General features: G+C 42.3%; 1 protein-coding gene across 6 annotated transcripts in view; it reads left to right on the plus strand.

Annotated features, from left to right (window-relative positions):
- Window positions 1-21,839, plus strand: part of fermt1 (FERM domain containing kindlin 1) — a 116,066-nt gene that overhangs the window by 29,360 nt on the left and 64,867 nt on the right. For all 6 annotated transcript variants that reach the window (XM_063056200.1, XM_063056201.1, XM_063056205.1 and 3 more), the window contains 4 exons: window positions 865-1,008; window positions 10,139-10,352; window positions 13,248-13,350; window positions 14,763-14,870. In XM_063056200.1, the coding sequence (XP_062912270.1) occupies window positions 865-1,008; window positions 10,139-10,352; window positions 13,248-13,350; window positions 14,763-14,870 (569 nt within the window). The remainder of the gene's footprint in view (window positions 1-864; window positions 1,009-10,138; window positions 10,353-13,247; window positions 13,351-14,762; window positions 14,871-21,839) is intronic.

Below are 21,839 nucleotides of genomic sequence, written 5' to 3' on the forward strand. Positions count from 1 at the left end.
AAGTCACACATCATCTGCATGAGCACTTCAATTCCCAAGGTATAGTAGGCTATAGATGATGGACTGTTAACGCTCATCAATGTGATTAGTACAGCTGGACAATTAATGGCCAACATAGACATGCTGAGCTGAGAGGTCTGTTTCTGTGCTGTGTGATTCTGACTTTATATCCTCCTGTTGTTTTATCCCTCAAGTTTGTTTTTGTCATGTGTTTATCCAGCTTTCCCATGATTGACCTTTCCGAACATTATCACACCAGAGTTGACTTTCCATATTTAATCATTTAAAATTGTTTGTTTTTGCTGTGAATAACTAATATTGGATTCAAACATACGACTATCACTTGTCTGAGAAAGCAAGTGCAAGTGAGCAGTGAGGAAGAGTTGTGACCTTGAAGGCAACAATCTGCAGTGGAGTAGAACAGATTGACTAGCTTGGACAAGAGGGAAAATGGGGTATCCAGCAACCAATGAAAACAAGAAAACTTGCAGATATTGGAAACCTGAAAGAAAATCTGGAAATGCTCAGAAGGTCACAAAAGCATTTGTGGAAAGAGAAACAGATTTGACAGAGTTTGAGGTGGAGCCAGAGAGAAATCAATTGCTTTCCTAACTCCACAATAAATGAGGCCTTCTTTTGAAAAATTTGCAGTTTGGAAAGCAGACCCCCGCCAGAGTCTGAGTGAAAAACATATGAGAATACTCATCAAGTTATCGTAAGATTTGTCACTGATGAAATTTGAATTTGGACTCATTAAAAAAGGAGGTAGATCCAGTCTATGCACTTAAGAATATGTTATGAGCATCTCGTTCTAATTGAATGCACTAGATTTAATCATTTGTATTTTATCAATTTTCTTTTCAGATATTCGTAGGCCAGAGGAACTTTCCCTATTGAAACCGCAAAAGACTGTCGTTAAAAAGAAGAGTAAAGAAAAAATTGATATACGTCCAATTAATGAAGATGTTTTAGATTTGGATCAGGTGCCATTATCCCCAGGATCAATAGGTAATTAAAATGCATTGATTCAATTTGGAACAAGATACTGGAAACCAAAATAAAAGCAGGAAAAGTTTGAAAAATTCAGCAAGTCAAGCAGCATTCATAGAGAAAGAAAGAATGACAAGTTTTCATGTTGAGGACCTTTCGACAGAACTGGAAAAGCTTTCTTGCATTGCCTCCACACAAGTGCTGCTTGATTTGTGTAGAGAAAATATTTTAAAGATTCATTCCTTGTTCTTTTCTGATTTAGCAGCAAGAGGTATCTGCAAACAAAGGAGGCACTGTACCCATTGTTGAAAGTTATAAGAAGTTACTTTGTTAGAAACATAGAAAACCTACAGCACAATACAGGCCCTTCGGCCCACAAAGCTGTGCCGAACATGTCCCTACCTTAGAACTACCTAGGCTTTACCCATAGCCCTCTATTTTTCTAAGCTCCATGTACCCATCCAGCAGTCTCTTAAAAGACCCTATTGTTTCCACCTCCACCACCGCCACTGGCAGCCCATTCCATGCACTCACCACTCTGCGTTTTAAAAAAAAACTTACCCCTGACATCTCCTCTGTACCTACTTCCGAGCACCTTGAAACTATGCCCTCTCGTGCTAGCCATTTCAGCCCTGGGGAAAAGCCTCTGACTATCCACACGATCAATGCCTCTCATCACCTTGTACACCTCTAACAGGTCACCTCTCATCCTCCGCCGCTCCAAGGAGAAAAGGCCGAGTTCAGTCAATCTATTCTAATAAGACATGCTCCACAATCCAGGCAACATCCTTGAAAATCTGCTCTGCACCCTTTCTATGGTTTCCACATCCTTCCTGTAGTGAGGTGACCAGAATTGAGTACAGTACTCCAAGTGGGGTCTGACCAGGGTCCTATATAGCTGCAACAGTACCTCTTGGCTCTTAAACTCAGTCTCATGATTGATGAAGGCCAATGCACCGTAAGCCTTCTTAACCACAGAGTCAACCTGTGTAGCAGCTTTGAGAGTCCTATGGACTTGGACCCCAAGATCCCTCTTTTTCTCCACACTGCCAAGAGTCTTCCCATTAATGCTATATTCTGCCATTGTGTTTGACCTACCAAAATGAACCACCTCACACTTACCTGGGTTGAACTCCATCGCCACTTCTCAGCCCAGTTTTGCATCCTATCAGTGTCCCATTGTAACTTCTGACAGTCCTCCACACTATCCACAACACCCCTAACATATGTGTCATCAGCAAATTTACTAACCATCCCTCCACTTCCTCATCCAGGTGATTTATAAAAATCACAATGAGTAGGAGTCCCAGAACAGATCCCTGAGGCACACCACTGGTCACCGGCCTCCATGCAGAATATGACCCGTCTACAACCACTCTTTGCCTTCTGTGGGCAAGCCAGCTCTGGATCCACAAGCAAGCTCCCCTTGGATCCCATGCCTCCTTACTTTCTCAATAAGCCTTACATGGGGTAACTTATTAAATGCCTTGCTGAAATTCATGTACACTACATCAATGGCTCTACCTTCATCAATGTGTTTAGTCACATCCTCAAAAAAATTCAATCAGGCTCGTAAGGTACAACCTGTCTTTGACAAAGCCATGCTGACTATTTCTAATCATATTATCCCTCTCCAAATGTTCATAAATCCTGTCTCTCAGGATCTTCTCCATCAACTTACAATAGACAATAGGTGCAGGAGAAGGCCATTCGGCCCTTTGAGCCAGCACCGCCATTCACTGTGATCATGGCTGATCATCCACAATCAGTACCCCATTCCTGCCTTATCCCCGTATCCCTTTACTCCGCTATCATTAAGAGTTCTATCTAACTCTTTAATAGAACATAGAATAGTACAGCACAGTACAGGCCCTTCAGCCCACAATGTTGTGCCGACCCTCAAACCCTGCTTCCCATATAAGCCCCACCTTAAATTCCTCTATATACCTGTCCAGTAGTCTCTTAAACTTCACTAGTGTATCTGCCTCCACTACTGACTCAGGCAGCGCATTCCACGCACCAACCACTCTCTGAGTGAAAAAACCTTCCTCTAATATCCCCCTTGAACTTCCCAGCCCTTACCTTAAAGCTATGTCCTCTTGTATTGAGCAGTGGTGCCCTGGGGAAGAGGCGCTGGCTATCCACTCTATCTATTCCTCTTATTATCTTGTACACCTCTATCATGTCTCCTCTCATCCTCCTTCTCTCCAAAGAGTAAAGCCCTAGCTCCCTTAATCTCTGATGATAATGCATACTCTCTAAGCCAGGCAGCAAAATCTCCTCTGTACCCTTTCCAATGTTTCCGTATCCTTCCTATAGTGAGGCGACCAGAATTTGACACAGTACTCCCAAGTGTGGCCTAACCAGAGTTTTATAGAGCTGCATCATTACATCGCGACTCTTAAACTCTATCCCTCGACTTATGAATGCTAACACCACATAAGCTTTCTTAACTACCCTATCCACCTGTGAGGCAACTTTCAAGGATCTGTCTACATGTACATCCAGATCCCTCTGCTCCTCCACACTACCAAGTATCCTGCCATTTACTTTGTACTCTGCCTTGGAGTTGTCCTTCCAAAGTGTACCACCTCACACTTCTCAGGGTTGAACTCCATCTGCCACTTCTCAGCCCACTTCTGCATCCTATCAATGTCTCTTTGCAATCTTTGACAATCCTCTACACTATCCACAACACCACCAACCTTTGTGTCGTCTGCAAACTTGCCAACCCACCCTTCTACCTCTACATCCAGGTCGTTAATAAAAATCACGAAAAGTAGAGGTCCCAGAACAGATCCTTGTGGGACACCACTAGTCACAATCCTCCAATCTGAATGTACCCCCTCCACCATGACCCTCTGCCTTCTGCAGGCAAGCCACTTCTGAATCCACCTGGCCAAACTTCCCTGGATCCCGTGCCTTCTGACTTCCTGAATAAACCTACCATGTGGAACCTTGTCAAATGCCTTACTAAAATCCATATAGATCACATCCACTGCACTACCCTCATCTATATGCCTCGTTACCACATCAAAGAACTCTATCAGGCTTGTTAGACACGATCTGCCCTTCACAAAGCCATGCTGACTGTCCCTGATCAGACCATGATTCTCTAAATGCCCAGAGATCCTATCTCTAGGAATCTTTTCCAACAGCTTACCCACCACAGATGTAAGGCTCACTGGTCTATAATTACCTGGACTATCCCTACTACCTTTTTTGAACAAGGGGACAACATTCGCCTCCCCCCAATCCTCCAGTACCATTCCCGTGGACAACGAGGACATAAAGATCCTGGCCAGAGGCTCAGCAATCTCTTCTCTCGCCTCGTGGAGCAGCCTGGGGAATATTCTGTCAGGCCCCGGGGACTTATCCGTCCTAATGTATTTTACCAACTCCAACATCTCCTCTCCCTTAATATCAACATGCTCCAGAACATCAACCTCACTCATATTGTCCTCACCATCATCAAGTTCCCTCTCATTGGTGAATACCAAAGAGAAGTATTCATTGAGGACCTCGCTCACTTCCACAGCCTCCAGGCACATCTTCCCAACTTTATCTCTAATTGGTCCTTCCTTCACTCCTGTCATCCTTTTTTTCTTCACATAATTGAAGAATGCCTTGGCGTTTTCCTTTACCCTAATCGCCAAGGCCTTCTCATGCCCCCTTCTTGCTCTTCTCAGCCCCTTCTTAAGCTCCTTTCTTGCTTCCCTATATTCCTCAATAGACCCATCTGATCCTTGCTTCCTAAGCCTCATGTATGCTGCCTTCTTCCACCTGACTAGATTTTCCACCTCACTTGTCACCCATGGTTCCTTCACCCTACCATTCTTTATCTTCCTCACCGCGACAAATTTATCCCTAACATCCTGCAAGAGATCTCTAAACATCGACCACATATCCATAGTACATTTCTCTGCAAAAACATTATCCCAATTCACATCCGCAAGTTCTAGCCTTACAGCCTCATAATTTGCCCTTCCCCAATTAAAAATGTTCCTGTCCTCTCTGATTCTATCCTTTTCCATGATGATGCTAAAGACCAGGGAGCGTTGGTCATTGTCCCCCAGATGCTCACCCACTGAGAGATCTGTGACCTGACCCGGTTCATTACCTAGTACTAGATCTAGTATGGCATACCCCCTAGTCGGCCTGTCCACATACTGTGTCAGGAAACTGTCCTGGACATACTTCCTTTCTTGAAAGTATCCAGAGAATTTGCCTCCACTGCTTTCTGAGGCAGAGCATTCCACAGATCCACAACTCTCTGGGTGAAAAAGTTTTTCCTCAACTCCGTTCTAAATGGCCTACCCCTTATACTCAAATTGTGGCCTCTGGTTCTGGACTCCCCCAACATCGGGAACATGTTTCCTGCCTCTAGCGTGTCCAATCCCTTAATAATTTTACATGTTTCAATCAGATCCCCTCTCATCCTTCTAAATTCTAGTGTATACAAGCCCAGTCGCTCCAATCTTTCAACATTTGATAGTCCTGCCATCTCGGGAATTAACCTCGTGAACCTCCGCTGCACTCCCTCAATAGCAAGAATGTCCTTCCTCAAATTTGAAGACCAGAACTGTACGAAGTACTCCTGGTGCGGTCTCACCAAGGCCCTGTACAACTGCAGAAGGACCTTTTTGCTCCTATACTCAACTCCCCTTGTTATGAAGGCCAACATGCCATTAGCTTTCTTCATTGCTTGCTGTACCTGCATGCTTACTTTCAGTGACTGATGAACAAGGACACCTAGATCTCATTGTACTTCCCCTTTTCCTAACTTGACACCATTCAAATAGTAACCTGCCTTCCTGTTCTTGCCACCAAAGTGGATAACCTCACATTTATCCACATTAAACTGCATCTGCCATGCATCTGCCCACTCACCCAACCTGTCCAAGTCATTCTGCATTATCTCAACATCCTCCACACATTTCGCACTGCCACCCAGCTTTGTGTCACCCGCAAATTTGCTAATGTTTGTATATTGTAAATAGCTGCGGTCCCAGCACTGAGCCTTGCAGTTCCCCACTTGTCACCGCCTGCCATTCTGAAAGGGACCCGTTAATCCCTACTCTTTGTTTCCTGTCTGCCAACCAATTCTCTATCCATGTCAGTACCCTACCCCCAATACCATATGCTCCAATTTTGCCCACTAATCTCCTATGTGAGATCTTATCAAAGGCTTTCTGAAAGTCCAGGTACACTACATCCACTGGCTCTCCCTTGTCCATTTTCATAGTTACATCCTCTAAAAATTGCAGAAGATTAGTCAAGCATGATTTTCCCTTCGTAAATCCATGCTGACTCGGATCGATCCTGTTACTCCTATCCAGATGTGTCATAATTTCATCTTTTATAATTGATTCCAGCATCTTCCCCACCACTGATGTCAGGCTAACTGGTCTATAATTCCCTGTTTTCTCTCTCCCTCTTAAAAAGTGGGATAACATTAGCTACCCTCCAGTCCTCAGGAACTGATCCTGAATCTATAGAACATTGGAAAATAATTACCAATTCGTCCACGATTTCTAGAGCCACCCCCTTAATACCCTGGGGTGCAGACCATCAGGCCCTGGGAATTTATCAGTTTTCAGTCCCATCAGTCTGTCCAACACCATTTTCTGCCTAAAGTGAATCTCCTTCAGTTCCTCCATTACCCTAGGTTCTCCGGCCACTATTACATCTGGGAGATTGTTTGTGTCTTCCCCAGTGAAGACGGATCCAAAGTACCTGTTCAACTCATCTGCCATTTCCTTGTTCCCCATAATAAATTCACCGGTTTCTGTATTCAGAGGCCCAACTTTGATCTTAGTTAATTTTTTCCTCTTCACATACCTAAAGAAGCTTTTACTATCCTCCTTTATATTCTTGGCTAGCTTGCCTTCGTATCTCATCTTTTCTCCCCATATTGCCTTTTTAGTTATCCTCTGTTGCTCTTTAAAAGTTTCCCAATTCTCTGGCTTCCTGCTCATCTTCACTATCTTACCAACCACTGAAGTAAGACTCACTGGCCTATCATTTCCTAGGCTATCCCTACTTCCTCTCTTGAATAAGGGAACAACATCCGCAACCCTCCACTCCTCCGGAACCTCTCCCGTGTCCATTGATGATGCAAAGATCATTGCCAGAGGCTCAGCAATCTCTTCCCTCGCTTCCCACAGTAGCCTGGGGTACATCCCGTCCAGTCACTGTGTCTTATCCAGCTTGATGTTTTCCAAAAGCTCCAGCACATGCTCTTCCTTAGTTTAAGAATAATAATATAGAAAGAAAGAAAAATAGTCAATAAAGTAGTGAAAGAGACAAAATAATACTTATCAACCAATCATTAAGTCATGCTACACAATGTCCTGCCGAAGGTAACCACAAGTGTCAGAAAGTTTTGCCAGTCTCTTTCCTTCTCAACATCCTTGTGTCTATCTCTAGCTCTTAGCAGTAGTCACAGCTCAGCCTAATATTCCCACTTTCAGAAAGGTATTGCCCCTTTTTATACCCTTCAAAGATCTAACGTAACTTTTACGCCAGGACATTGCCATCCCTTAGCGGCACCATCCTCCAATTTCTTGTTTCTTATGACCTTCAGTCTAGGCACATAACCTAGAAACAGAGATAATAAGTCTACAAGAAGGAACAAATCCTTACCAATATCAAATCTCAAGGATGTGCATCCATGCACATTTCTAAGCTATTACCACATTCCTAGGTAACACCATTTTGTCTTACAAATTTTGATTTTGGTTTACACATTTTAGCATATACCAAGAAGGAATCAAATTCAACTCTTTCCTTACAACCTATTGACTACTTCCAGTGTTTCTGTTGGTTGCATGTATACAAGTGACTGAATAGAAATGCATTTGGGTTTCAGACAAAGCCTTTGTTTCATTTTAGCCTCTCTAAACATTGCACCTCTCAGTATGTATTGGTTTGTTTTTCTTTTAATTCTTATGGCACAGATTTCAGATCAAAAAAAGCTCTGAACTAGAAAAATATTAAACGCTGCTACTAGTAGATTTATTTTTCTAAAGTGCAATGTACTTTAATAATAACAAAAGATTCAGTAATAACTTGCTAAATAATTAGAAGTTTTAACTTTAAATTTTAAGCAAAATAACCCTTCTGAGCATAACAGAAACAGCATGGAGCACTGATCTCTCTGTAATCTGCTGCAATTCTTGAGCTAACATGAGGTAGAATGATGGCCCACTTCATTGTTCCTTCTGATGCAATAAAGGTGATTTAGTGCATAAATGTACAAGTGTTGCACTTCTGATTGTGGAGGGAGCAAGAGGTTGATGCTTCTCTGCACCAGCTAGAATTGGGGATTGAAGTTGCCTTTTGACAGTAGTTAAATGTCACCTGTATGAATGGGCCTCCAGTCTCCTCCTCACAGCGTGCTTTTTCTATAACATTTCTTTTGTCATGTGTTTATAACCTGCCAACCCATTCATGTCCTAGCACATTCACAAGATGTTTGAACTGATGAGTAGCTGCCAGTCTTTCCTATTGAGCCTAATTGCCCTGACACTATTCATGTTAGCACTAGAGAGTACTCGTTCTCAGGCACTACATAAAATAAAGCACTATTATTCTTTTCCTGCCTGGTAACCTCTCTAGATATGCCTGGGTAAAGTGTAGTCACAGTACTGAGGCATGTCTCGCCCTCCTATCCTTTGTTCCTCTTCCAATTAATATAAAATGCAATAGTGATGGTTAATTGAATAACCTTGTTGGTAGGCCTTAGTCCTGTAACAAGGAGACTAGCAAAGTACCAACCACTACCCTCAGTCTGTCTGCTGAGAGTCCAAGAAATGAAGTTATTAATATTTTCCTTTCTTCAGGCACTGCTCGAAAACACATCAGGACAACATCAAGTAATCCACCCTACCTTTCCCTCTATTAATGTAAACTCTTGCCACATCAACTTCTTTCTCCAGTTCTGGAGTGTGTTTCTCACCCCTTGCGTCCATTCCAATCAATGTTACAACTTGCTGATTTGTATCTTTCTGTCTGTGTTTCCAATGAGGCTTCAGCGCTGAAGCTGATCCAAACAAACTTGGTGATTGTAGACTGGTGTTTAACCCTGGTGATGGGGAAGAATTGGGTAGTTTTGGGGCAGGGGAAGAAGCTGGATCACTAATGTGTGTCTCGGACACTATCTGACTGATGGTCTGACTGGATAGCTCTCATGCATTTAGTTGCCCCAAGCAAGGTAAGGATGCATCAGGGAGCCAGATATCACAGCATCGGGTAGAAAGATGCTGCTGTCTTTGAGTTGTTTTGTAGGTGGGGGGGGGGAAGCAAAGCACTGAAAGGTTAGCTAGGCAGAGGCTGTTGGCAAAAATAAAAGCCCCTTTAGCTTCCACCGATTTTTGTGGGAGTGGGGAATGGGGAAGTTACTGCTTGTTTTACCAAGTGGAAAAATCTCGTATCTTGGGTTGGTTTTCTTAGCGTCCAGTTTCTGTCAGCAGCTGTGAAAACGGGCACCACGCCTGGAATGATGTCAGTAGGTGTGGGTGACATGCTAGGTGCATAGGGAATGTAGCTCATTCCCTATCTTGCCTCATCCAGTTTACTGCTGGATAATGATTTGCAATAGGAAGTGGGCTCTAATGCAATTTAACCTGGGGAAAACATGCACTTTGATGTGTGTTGCTTGAATTTCCAGCATCTGCAGAATTCCTCATGTTAATGTGAGATTTGTACTTTAAAAATAAAATGGGTATATGTACACCAATTTCTAGGCAATAATTTTCACACACCTAGGCTGAACTGAATTAATGTTTGGTACATATCCAACAATTACTAAATGGCAAGATAATCTCGATTACCATTTCCAGTAAAGTTACTCATTGAATAATATGTTTAGAATGTTACAGACAATAGGCATTGTGGAAAATAGCGTGCTAGCTGAAATGTTGCCTCACTTTGGCATTCTTAGTTTGTAAATTATTATGGACAATTTCCATTTAAACAGAGTACAGTGATGATCTGTCATTTGTCTGAATTATTTTATTGAACTTGTATCTTTCTCCAGAGATATCAAGCATTTTGCCTTGTTTCAACAAGATGTTTTATACAAATGCCTGCAATTTGAAAGTCAGCTGTACAAATGTTTCATCATTCTGTCTGTTTCATTGAGCAGCAAGTCCTGGACTGTACAGCAAGACGATGACTCCCATATATGACCCTGTCAATGGAACGCCCGTTTCTTCCACAATCACTTGGTTCAGCGATAGTCCTCTAGCTGAACAAAAATGCAATATTCTAGCTGTTAGTCAGCCAAACATTACACCAGAGGTACTGGCCAAAATGTACCGGCCACAGAATCAAGTTGACAAAGCAAAACTAAATGCTGGGTAAGAATGTTTGAAATGGATTGATTGTTTGTTAATTGAAACTAACATCTCAAGTAAATTAATCAAAAGCAATGCATTATGAATACCTTTTAATACCTGCCCTTAAGTATGCTTGTAATAAATATTATGGTAGTGATTTTCTTTTTAAAGGAACAATTGTTTTTGAAGCTTAGAAGATATATAGAATACCACTGGTTTGTATGTAGAATATTTATATAATAAGAATATTGCTTTAGTTTTTACCTTGTTATCAAAGGTAGATCATAAATTTATGCAGAAAATCATCAGATTCTTAAATGAAATTTCAAGTGAAAGCAGAATGCAGAAGATGCTGGAAAATTTGAAATAACACAGATTTTTTTAAGCCTTCAAAAGAAAGGTAGTAAATTTAAAATGTTAACCCCAGCTCCCTCTCCATAGACTCTGCTTGACCAGTTGTGCAGATCCACCATTTTCTTATTTTTTAATTTCAGCCAACTCAGTTTTATTATGTCTCATCATTTTACAAGTGTTTAACCTTTACTTTGTACTTGTAATGCTAATGTTATTGACAACTACTTAGTAATTTTCCTAGAGTTTTATCCAAGGAGACCAAAATATATGAGACAGTACTGTTTTTTTGTGTTGAAACCTATTTTCTCAGTTTACTCTTTCTTAATTTGGGCTGTTAACATGTTGAGAAAAGGTTAAACCATATCTAATGCATCAAGCAGAATTTTTGAAAAAACTAATCTGGTAGGTAAGTGTTAAATAGAAGTAAAACCTACTCAGCATGTTACTTAGCTGTGAAGAAAGAAACTGTTAGTATTTCAAACAAATGGTGCGACTTTAGTCCTGGGAATAGTTTAAAAATGCAGAAAAAAAACGTGAGTTTTAAAATGCAGACAAAGATGAGGGATGGGAAGACGGGTAAAGGAAAGAAAGGTAGGTCTGTGATCAGGTAGTAAGCAAAAGAAGGAGATAATAAGAAACCAGAATAATTATCTGGAAAAAAAACATGCATTCATGTTTAGATCCCTGCAACATGCTCAAGTAATGTTTTAAATGGTTGAACAACGTTTGTATGATATTTTGGCATTGATCCTTCCATGTAAGGAGCTCTGAAGATTCACATGAATGCATGAAAGATTTCTGGTAATTTAATCAGTTGCTCAATTTACTGGAAATGCTACATTACACCTGGTGCCATAGGAGTAGAGAACATACCAGCCAGCTGCTTAAGTAGAGGAACAAATAAAAAATCTGGCGAATGAAGGTAATTATTAGTGATTCTCCGGAGAGAGATGGGGCATCACTGCGATTATGGTGGAGGTCTGTCAGTAAGGATAGGGACCTTTGCTTGACAAGTAATGTGAACAAAGGCAAACATGGTTACACAGGTATCAAAAACTTAGGTGTGTAGGTTTAAAGTGGTGGGAAAGTGTTTTAAAGGGGAAATGAGAGAAGTATTGATTTTTTGACCCGTTAATATCGGGAATGTCCTGCTAGAGGAGGTGGAGGAATCAGATACAATACTATGTTTTAGTCAAACTCTTGAATAGGTAAGGTGTAGAAGGGTGAGCAATTGGGATTAATGTAGATGAACAAAAAGGTCTTTCTGGACATGGTGGACTGAAATGCCTGTTCTTGAGCTGTATGACTCTGTGACTCTAGGTATTCCAAAGTATTTAACAAACAAAATATTTGACACACCGTGGTCTTAAAACCTTTCACAGTATTGCTTCCACATGTGAGAGATGTCACTGACCTGGTTTAATTTTCCTGCCATCTCATTGACTGTAATAAGTGCGTTGGTGTTGGTGTTGTTGCTCTGATGATCGTGTTCCAGAGAGCTGCTGCCTCTTGCAGTAACGCTCGTTCCTGATCATTTTAAAAAAAACAATCAAGTACTGGGGTTCATTTCTTAAAAGGAAGGATTGAAAAGCTGAGAAAAAATCTTGTATGGAACCTTGGGCTAGATCAAACTGGTTATCAAATGAAACAGGCACCTGAAAAAATGCAAGAAAAGACAAGAATACTATAAATAATCCAAGTTTGTCTGTGGGGAAGGCTGCAGTTTAGGGCCCTGTAGCCTTTGCACAACTTGGGGCTATAATCCATATAAAACCCCTTTAGAGAGTGAGGTGAATCACATAAATTGTTATAACTAGGGGCTGGGTAAGAAGGTGATATTCTCTTATATGGGGAAGAAAGGGAGGTGTTTCGAGCATTACATAACTGCTAGCAGTTACTGAATGGCCTGTTTCTCTGCAGTGCATTTTGGGTAGTTCTGTATAATAGTTCCACTACCTCCACCCTAAATTAATCATTACCTTGTAAGTGCAGGAGTTCTTCAAGAACTGCTGCACCTGAGATTACTGACCTCTAAATACTCAGCACTCCTTGCAAACATTAATAATGTGTTGGAAACACTGCAAGTGGCATTTGGGTGCAGGTGAGCACAGAGCGTGCACATATTGATGAAGTTATGAAGACTGTCTTCCTGGGTCAAAGTAATGTTGCAATAGTTGGAATTATTATTCAAAACTTTATCCGGATAACATGGTAAAAATCAATTTACAAAAATACTGACTTGAAAATTCAATATTGATGCATAATAAATGTTGAAAAATAAACATCTTTAAATAGTAGATACTTAAATATAATAGAAAAATAGAGTTGGTATTTTGAGCAAAGATACTAATATAGTTTGCATCCTTCCTATTGTGTTTTAAATTTCAATAAGTTAAATGTACTCTATATACAATGGTGATGTATGGAAGAGGTTTGCTAAGTGCTAACTAAGATGGAGACTGAGTGATTTTTATCAGTCCAGGTAGAGGAAAATAATTCTAAATCAGAGAGCAGAGACATTGCCTTGATTTGCGATCATTTCTTTATGTTGCATTTCTGCAGATGGCTAGATTCGTCATGTTCACTGATGGAGCAAGGCATTCAGAAGGAAGATAAGCTGCTATTACGTTACAAGTACTACAGCTTTTTTGATCTGAATCCAAAAGTAAGCGAGTCAGCCAAGTTTTATTATTCCCTGTTTCCTATCTCTGCACTAGGATCAGACAAATAAATTAACTCTTATGTGGGAATATTCGTATGTTTTAACGTTGGAGAAGTTATGATATTTAGCTGATTATGAAGATATTTTGAAACACGCAAGAACTATTGAGTTCATCTTTTGCACCAAGATCAAACTGATGGAGAATTTTGATCTTGAAGTAACACAAAGACCTCAGTGTGACAGCCTTGTGCTTACACTGTGGGGGTTAGCTGTGCAAATGGCTGTGTAAAGAGTTTCTTCTTTTACGTTGCAGCGAAGGTTCATAAAATGGTTTCTTTGTTATGTTAGAATAAAAATGGCTTTTCTGTAATAATAACTGTGCTGTAAGGAGTTCTCTCTCTCTGCTTGTTTGGGTTATATTATTGAAAAGAGAGAGAATGAACCAATGAGTGTCCATGTTGTTCTTTTTCTGGGTGATATTCTGTCTCATATGGGTGGGAACCATGTGGTTTGGTGGGCTTTCGGGAGGAGACCCGAAAAGGAAGGACGTGCTGGACGCACTCTGGTTGACCACCGTGGTTGGTCCCGAGCGGCGGGTCGAGGGGGTCGGAGGGGATCGAGTGGCGGAAAGAAGAACCCGTTCATTGAGCTCCAACTGTTGTGCACGAAGTGGTTGAACTCTGATAAGTCTGGCACCTTTTACTTTCCCTTTTATATTGTATCTCTATTAATTACATAGTTCCAGTAAGATTTATACTGTGTAATCTGTAAATCATACATGGTGTGCTGTCTGGTATTTGATGTGTGAGTTTGTACCTGGTGGCAACCCACAGCCTTATTTCGGCACCTTTAGGACACAATTGAGCTAAACACTCCCTTGAGCCTGGCATGTCGTTCAGTGAGACACTGATCAATAGAATATTGGTCTCTGCTTCAGTTCTCCTTTCTCAGCCATAAATATACTTATTGGCCTCACAATTCAGTTAGAATTCCAAAGTTCACAACTCTTTAAGTATTTCATCCTCCTCTCAGAAACAGCAAGGTATTCTAGATGCCCAAGTTCTGTGTTTCCATGTTGGAGACCATCATAATTTAGACCCACTTCTCCTAGAAACTTAAGTTATTTTCCTGTGTTCTTCATCCAAATGCTGCGTTGCACACTCTTTTGTACTAAAGACACTGACAATGCAGGTCCCTTTGCGGATTGTTCAAGAAGGCCTATCAGTGTGGCTAAGGTAAATTACGTGAAATTTTCTTTTGTTTTCTTGTGCTGATGTGTATAGAACATATTCAGCTTTCCTGGAAATGAGGGTAGGAACTTGCTGCATGAGGTGCATATTCTGTGACAACTCTGATACATCAGTACAAAAAGTAGTTTGGATCAATACTGACATTTTCTCTCCCATTGACTGCAGTATGACGCGGTTCGAATAAACCAGCTGTACGAGCAAGCACGGTGGGCAATTCTGTTAGAAGAAATTGACTGCACTGAAGAAGAAATGTTGATGTTTGCAGCATTACAGGTATGTACTACCTGTAATATAAAACCTGCTTCAGCAAAACCAACAACATGCCCCAGCAGGTTTAAAGAGTACAGATAGATCTCCAATATACCCGCCTTTCTTCAGTTAGGATCTAAACTCGTGTTTCTACTTCAGAAAAAAAAAATAGCTTGAACTGTCGTATAGCTAACTGTCAAGATGTTTTAAGAAGATTCATCAAACAAAAACATTGTAGGTAAGGGAGTGTTAGAAGACCAGAATTGTCCCACTTTGATCTTGTGTTGCTGTTGCTAGATTTTGAGGATCATTTAGATTATAACTAGCAATAAGAAATTAAAATAGATAATGCTAGAAATACTTGGCATCTATAGGGAGAGAAATGTTTTAGATCAGTTTCTTGAAGCCCTCTGTTGGTCAGGGTCAACCATGAATGTTGTGTCCCAGCCATCTATCTGATACGCAAGCCAAGGCAGTACAATACAGAGAACAGGCTCCCCCTCTCCATACAGCTGATGAATCCAAAGGAACAGCAGCAGTTTGGTACCAGTGGTATTTCAGGAGTTGCTAGTCAATGTTGAACTGAGGGACTCCTGCTCCGGACTTTTCCTCGGTATACTCATGAAGCCTTCCCCGTGAGTGGATATACAGTAGCTGCAAGGCAATGGAGGTTTGAGATCAGAGCTTTCCTTCTCCTAGATGAGCTGCCATGACTGACAAACCCCGTCCGTCTGAAGCGACTGGTTTTAAGGTGCCAGTCACCCGCCTCTGCCCCTTCTCCTGTCAGTGGAAACAGTTCTGCCAGACTCAGTAGCTAAGTCACACGTGAAGGCCAGGAGCTGGACTCGGTTGTCAGGGGCTATTTGAGATGCATACCGTTGGGGGCATTTAATAGGTAGCAAGAGCTTATTCCCACTACCAGTCCTGGCTATAATAACCTTAAGAAACTAGATCAATTTCTACTCCCTACAGATATAGTGTGATTTTCTGTGTACTCCCAATAGCTCTGGATTTTTTTAAAAAGACTTCCAGTATCTAACTATTTTACTTTTGTTTAAATGAGATTACATTTGTGCTCAAAGACTATATTTACCACAGAATTTAAAAATTTACACTTTAATTGAAATGTGGCTCAGGATAATTGCTTTACTCTGCAACAATGCCTTTTATGCATATTATAGTCTGTGGTTATGCTGTACTATTTCTTTCCTTCGTTTTAAGGTACATTCAAAACTGCACCTTTTGGCAGTATACTAGTAGTTAGTTGAATTTTCTTGACTGGCTCACAATACCCTGGGTATTTAACATAAAAGCACAAGGTGAAACACTCAGCAAGTCACATCAACTCGTTTAGAAAAACATGGATCTGTGATATCAACAAATTAAAGTCCCTCGACCAACTATTGAACCTTACCGCCTCCTGGCAATGAAAGATCGTGGCATAACCCTAGGCATCCTTCACCTCCCCCCATGTGTAAGGAGCCACTTACAGCAAAAGCAAATGTCAACAATGAAATTCAACATGCCAGTGCAGCTTTCCATACTCCTCCCATCCATGTACCTATCCAAATTTCTCTTAAAGGTTGAAACTGAACCCACAGTTGATTGATTTTCTGAGAGCCCAGGACCAAGACTTGATGTAAATCTTGTGTGTCCCAGGCAGTAGTAATCCCTACCTTCCCCTATGGCTCTGAGAGTGAACTACCTGCAGCAAGATCTCAAGGCACTGAAAAAAATACCAGTAGCACACTCTATGCAAAATCTTCCAAATTCACTCTCAAGGATAAGTGAACCAGTGTCAGTGGCCTCTCCCAGGCAAACAACCCTGGCACTGCGGTGCTGGGGATCCTCAGGGCAACTTTTAGGCAAGCCGTCTCATTCATATACCTGTCATCAGATTCTATACCAAGCTCAGTCATGGGAGGAGATGAGCAGGACGTCTCCTTGAAGGGATGTGACATCCCACTGGCCCGTTGCCATTCAAATTGGAGGAGTAGTATTCAGGATGGTATTGAGAACTTTGAGGTCATACATTGGGAGCTCATAGAATCCCTCCAGAAGGAGCGTACCACTCACAATCTAGCCACTTGCTTGCCCTGACAGCTGTCACTTGTCCCAACTGTGGAGTATCTATAGTTCACATCGACCAAATCCTCTCCTTCAGAACCCACAGGAGCAGAGGCAAGTCTCCCCTCTCACAGGGTACTGTCTAAAAAGATTAAAAGCAAGTCATGTTTGATGAAAGCAAATTGTGCTTTTCGATCCACTGCCATGTAAAAAATGATTTGGGTAATGTGATTTTTGGACATTTGGCTTTTCATAAGGTCTGCATTAAAAACTATTTAGGAAATGCAGAGAGTATGAAATAAAATGTCAGGAATGCCATGGATGGGAAATTGGCATATTGATTGAAGAGTGAGTCATGGTAAATAGTTTTTTTTTTACCTTTCAGGGAGTCGGGCATAATGCTGGTGACAGAACCACTACCATTCATAGATACAAATGATCTTCATGGGTGTCTAGTGCAAAAATGCAAAGTTTATGAAATTCCAAAACAATTTATGGCTAAAGAGGAGGGAATACTTGTATCGTAATGGTTTAAGTTCCATCTCCATTTTTCAGCCCTTCTTTCTGGCTGATCCAGATCCCACTGCAAGCTTGGATATCTTTCCTTACTGTCCACTATGCCCTCAAATTTTGGTGTCATCTGCAAAATTTGCGGATCTAGTTAATCACATTATCATCCAGGTTAGGGGTCGCCAACCCATCGATCGTGATCGACCAGTTGATCTTTGAGACTTGCCCAGTAGATCCCGAAAAAAATCAAAATTAAATACACAAATACTGTTGTAATGTGAGCATTATAAAAATAAGTAATACTAATTAGGGTAATGGTAATATAGCAATACTTTTGCTACAAAGCTGTTTGTAAAGAGAGATTATTTCCGGGTGGCGGGGTTTTAGTTCCGTTCTTTCTGCCCAGTGTGCATGTGTGTAGCATCCTCGCCATGAACTGCACTTTCAGCGTAGCCTATGCTGCATCAAAGTGACCAATTAAATTAGATACACAGTGGTCCCCAACCACCGGGCCGCGAAGAATGCAGCGGTACAGCGATGGCCGGAACGCACCCAGCACATCTTTAAGAAAAAAAGCCGAAATAAACAAGCTAATTAATTAGGTGCTGCCCAGCACGTAAGTGTCGGCCCAGATCAGAGGCGAAGCGATCGGCAATCGCCTCTGATCTGGGCCGACATTTACGTGCCGGGCGGCATCTAATTAATTAGCTTGTTTATTTCGGCTTTTTTTCTTAAAGATGTGCTGGGTGCGTTCCGGCCATCGCTGTACCACTGCATTCTTCACGGCCCGGAGGGTGGGGAGCACTGGATAAGAGTACACACTGTCGCAAACATCGATATACGGCACTCGTTTGTTATATCCTGATAGCATAGTGGTGGCTCCACAAAAGAAAGCGAAAACATACAAATTCCATCCAGAATGGGAAGAGGAATTTCTATTTACCTTGGTGAAAGACTTGCTTGTTACATACACCTGTTAGGGTGCATTCTCCAGTTATCTTATAAGGTAACTGTAGCCTTCAGCCAGGAGCAGATGTCATCAGGTGGTTCCCAACCTTCACCGAGTGTTTTGACCCTTAACCACGACACTCTCCAGTTGCTGGGCCGGCAGTGGTGGCCAAATCACTGCCCATCTGCTCCTGGCTTCCAGCTTCCAGCTTCCCTCCTCTCACCTACTCCAAATCCAACAAGAGGCTCGTTCCACCTCTTTCCCCCATCCTATGAGCTGCTTGTTTTTTGCTCCTTTCGTCCAGGCCCAGATCTGACAACAACCGCCATGCTGATTTGGCTGGGAAACCTCTGCAGCCAATCTCCACAGGGAACAACCATGCCTGCCATCCCTTGTCTTTACACTCCTGCACTAAGGGCTGGTACTTCAAGGCCTTTCTCTTGTGGGCCTCTTCCCATCCCTCCTCCCACGGCACGGTCAGCTCAGCCAGAATTATTTTCTTGTCTTCGGTTGACCACAGTACAATGTCTGGGCGTAGGGTTGTGTGCACCACATCAGGGAACTGCAACCTCCTTCCCACATCGACCCTCATCTCCCAGGACCTGGCCGTTAGCAGCAGATTGGGCTTTGGTTGTTTGCTTACGAAAGGCCTAGCTCCCTCTTTGATGAAGGTGATGGCCTTCCTCAAATCTGTGCTAGCCGTCCTCTTCTTGCATCTCTCCCGCTCTAGTGTGTCAGCAAGAGCCAGAAGCACCTTATCGTGGTGCCACCTATACTGTCCTTGAGTTAGAGCTGTTTTACACCCAGACAGTATATGAGCCAGTGTCCCCTTTTGACCACAGAGCTTACAGTTCGGGTCCTCTCTCGTCCCCCATGTGTACAGATGTAATGGTGAAGGAAGGGTGTCATACACGGATCGCAAGAGGAGGGAAATACGGAAGGGCTCCAGTCTCCATAACTCTGCCCATGTGATCTTGCGCGTAGGCAGATCCCATTTCGTCCAGGCACCCTGGAATCCTTGTTCCACTGCCTTTGAAATCAGCTTCTCTTCCTCATGGATCCGTACTTCTGCCTGTATCATGTCTTCCCTGTTCCTTATGCTTGCGTTTCCCCACTTCTGGAAGTGAACTGAGCCGAGGACTTGCCGCCTGACACAGGGGTTTCCGATGATATCTCGCGGCTTCAGAGAACACACTGCCTCCTCCACAGCTGCGTTGGCTGCCCACTTGCGCCCAGATCTGCTCGTAATGCCTGCTTGTTTTACCAAGACATCATTGGAATCTCTCAAGCTTAATAAGACTCTGCATTTTGCCACCTTGAATTCCTCCACAACAGATGACAGAGGAAGCTGCAGTTGCCCAGAACGAACGTAGAGGCCCACTGAAGAGAAGCTTGGGGGAACTCCCAACCATCTCAGCAGGTGCTTGTTGGTTTTCCTCTCGATACCCTCTAAAGCAGTCATGGGGAGCTCATAAAGTGTGAAGAGCCAGAGAAGCCTGGGTAGAATGCAGTATTGGTACAGCCAGGTCTTGAACTTACCCGGAAGTCCAGATTTGCCGATCTTCTTCAGCCATTCGTCTGTCTGCTTCACAGCCTTGGTGACATTGGCCCCATCTGTCAGTGACACATTAAACCACTTCCCCAAGCATTTTATCAGGTTATCTTCGATGGAAGGGATGACCTCACCCTGAACCTGGAGGCTAAACTTGCTGGTAACTTTGCCCTTTCTGATCACCATGCACCTGGACTTCTTGGCCTTGAAGGACATCCTCGCCCAAGTGGCTACATTACCCAGCGTTTCCAATACTCATCTTGCTTGGACATGTGAAACAGTTGTTATAGTGATGTTGTCCATGAACCACAAGTATGTATGTATGTTGTGCCACCAAACACAAGCACTGACTAAAAGAGGGAATCTGGAGTGGCACCACAACACCAACCACCAGGAATTTAAAGACACCTACTCCGCAAAGAGCGCAATTCGTGCCTGGAAAGTTGAGCTGAAATCAGGGTTGAAGGCCCAGCAATCGTTTTTCACAAAACATGCTGCTCAGAATAAGGCTGCTATTGAAACATCATTTCGTGTAAGTCACCTTTTGGCTGAACACAAGAAGCCTTTTACAGATTGCGATTTATTCAAGGAAGCAATGGCCATTACCACAGAGACTGTTTTTAATGACTCTAAAAACAAAAACGGCATCACAACTGCAATACATAATATACCACTTGGCCCTGCAACAGTGACAAGGAGGGTAGAGTCACTGTCAGAGGACGTGAATATTTTTCACTACAATTCGATGAATCTCTGGATGTAATGCAAACAGCTCAGCTTGTTGTATTTGTCAGAATGGCTTTCCAGGATTTTACAACAAAGGAGGACTTCCTCACTCTTCTGCAATTAAAGGAGAGAACGAGAGGTGAGGATATTTACAATGAGTTTAAAAAATGTCTGTAAAAATGACATAAACTGGTGGCAATGACTACTGATGGGGCCCCAGCAATGCGCAGTGTGCACGTTGGTTTTATAGCACTAAAAGTCAGTGCCTACTTTGGGTCAACTTATCTATGTGAAATTGCATTTTCACAGATGAAAATTTTCACAGATCTTAAATAGGTTTTTTGCGTCTGTGTTTACTAAGGAAACTGGCATGAAGTCTATGGAATTAAGGGAAACAAGTAGTGAGATCATGGAAACTGTACAGATCGAAAAGGAGGAGGTCCTTGCTGTCTTGAGGAAAATTAAAGTGGATAAATCCCCGGGACCTGATAGGGTGTTCCCTCGGACCTTGAAGGAGACTAGTGTTGAAATGCAGGGGCCCTGGCTGAAATATTTAAAATGTCGCTGTCTACAGGTGAGGTGCCGGAGGATTGGAGAGTGGCTCATGTTGTTCCGTTGTTTAAAAAAGGATTGAAAAGTAATCCGGGAAATTATAGGCCAGTAAGTTTAACATCGGTAGTAGTTAAGTTATTGGAGGGAGTACTAAGAGACAGAATCTACAAGCATTTGGATAGATTGGGACTTATTAGGGAGAGTCAACATGGCTTTGTGCGTGGTAGGTCATGTTTGACCAATCTATTGGAGTTTTTCGAGGAGGTTACCAGGAAAGTGGATGAAGGGAAGGCAGTAGATATTGTCTACATGGACTTCAGTAAGGCCTTTTACAAGGTCCCGCATGGGAGGTTAGTTAGGAAAATTCAGTCACTAGGTATACATGGAGAGGCGGTAAATTGGATTAGACATTGGCTCGATGGAAGAAGCCAGAGAGTGGTGGTAGAGAATTGCTTCTCTGAGTGGAGGCCTGTGACAAGTGGTGTGCCACAGGGATCAGTGCTGGGTCCATTGTTACTTGTCATCTATATCAATGATCTGGATGATAATGTGGTAAATTGGATCAGCAAGTTTGCTGATGATACAAAGATTGGAGGTGTAGTAGACAGTGAGGAAGGTTTTCAGAGCCTGCAGAGGG

This window comes from Mobula hypostoma, chromosome 8 (genome assembly GCF_963921235.1).
Source record: "Mobula hypostoma chromosome 8, sMobHyp1.1, whole genome shotgun sequence".
In the NCBI taxonomy this organism is placed as follows: Eukaryota; Metazoa; Chordata; class Chondrichthyes; order Myliobatiformes; family Myliobatidae; genus Mobula; species Mobula hypostoma.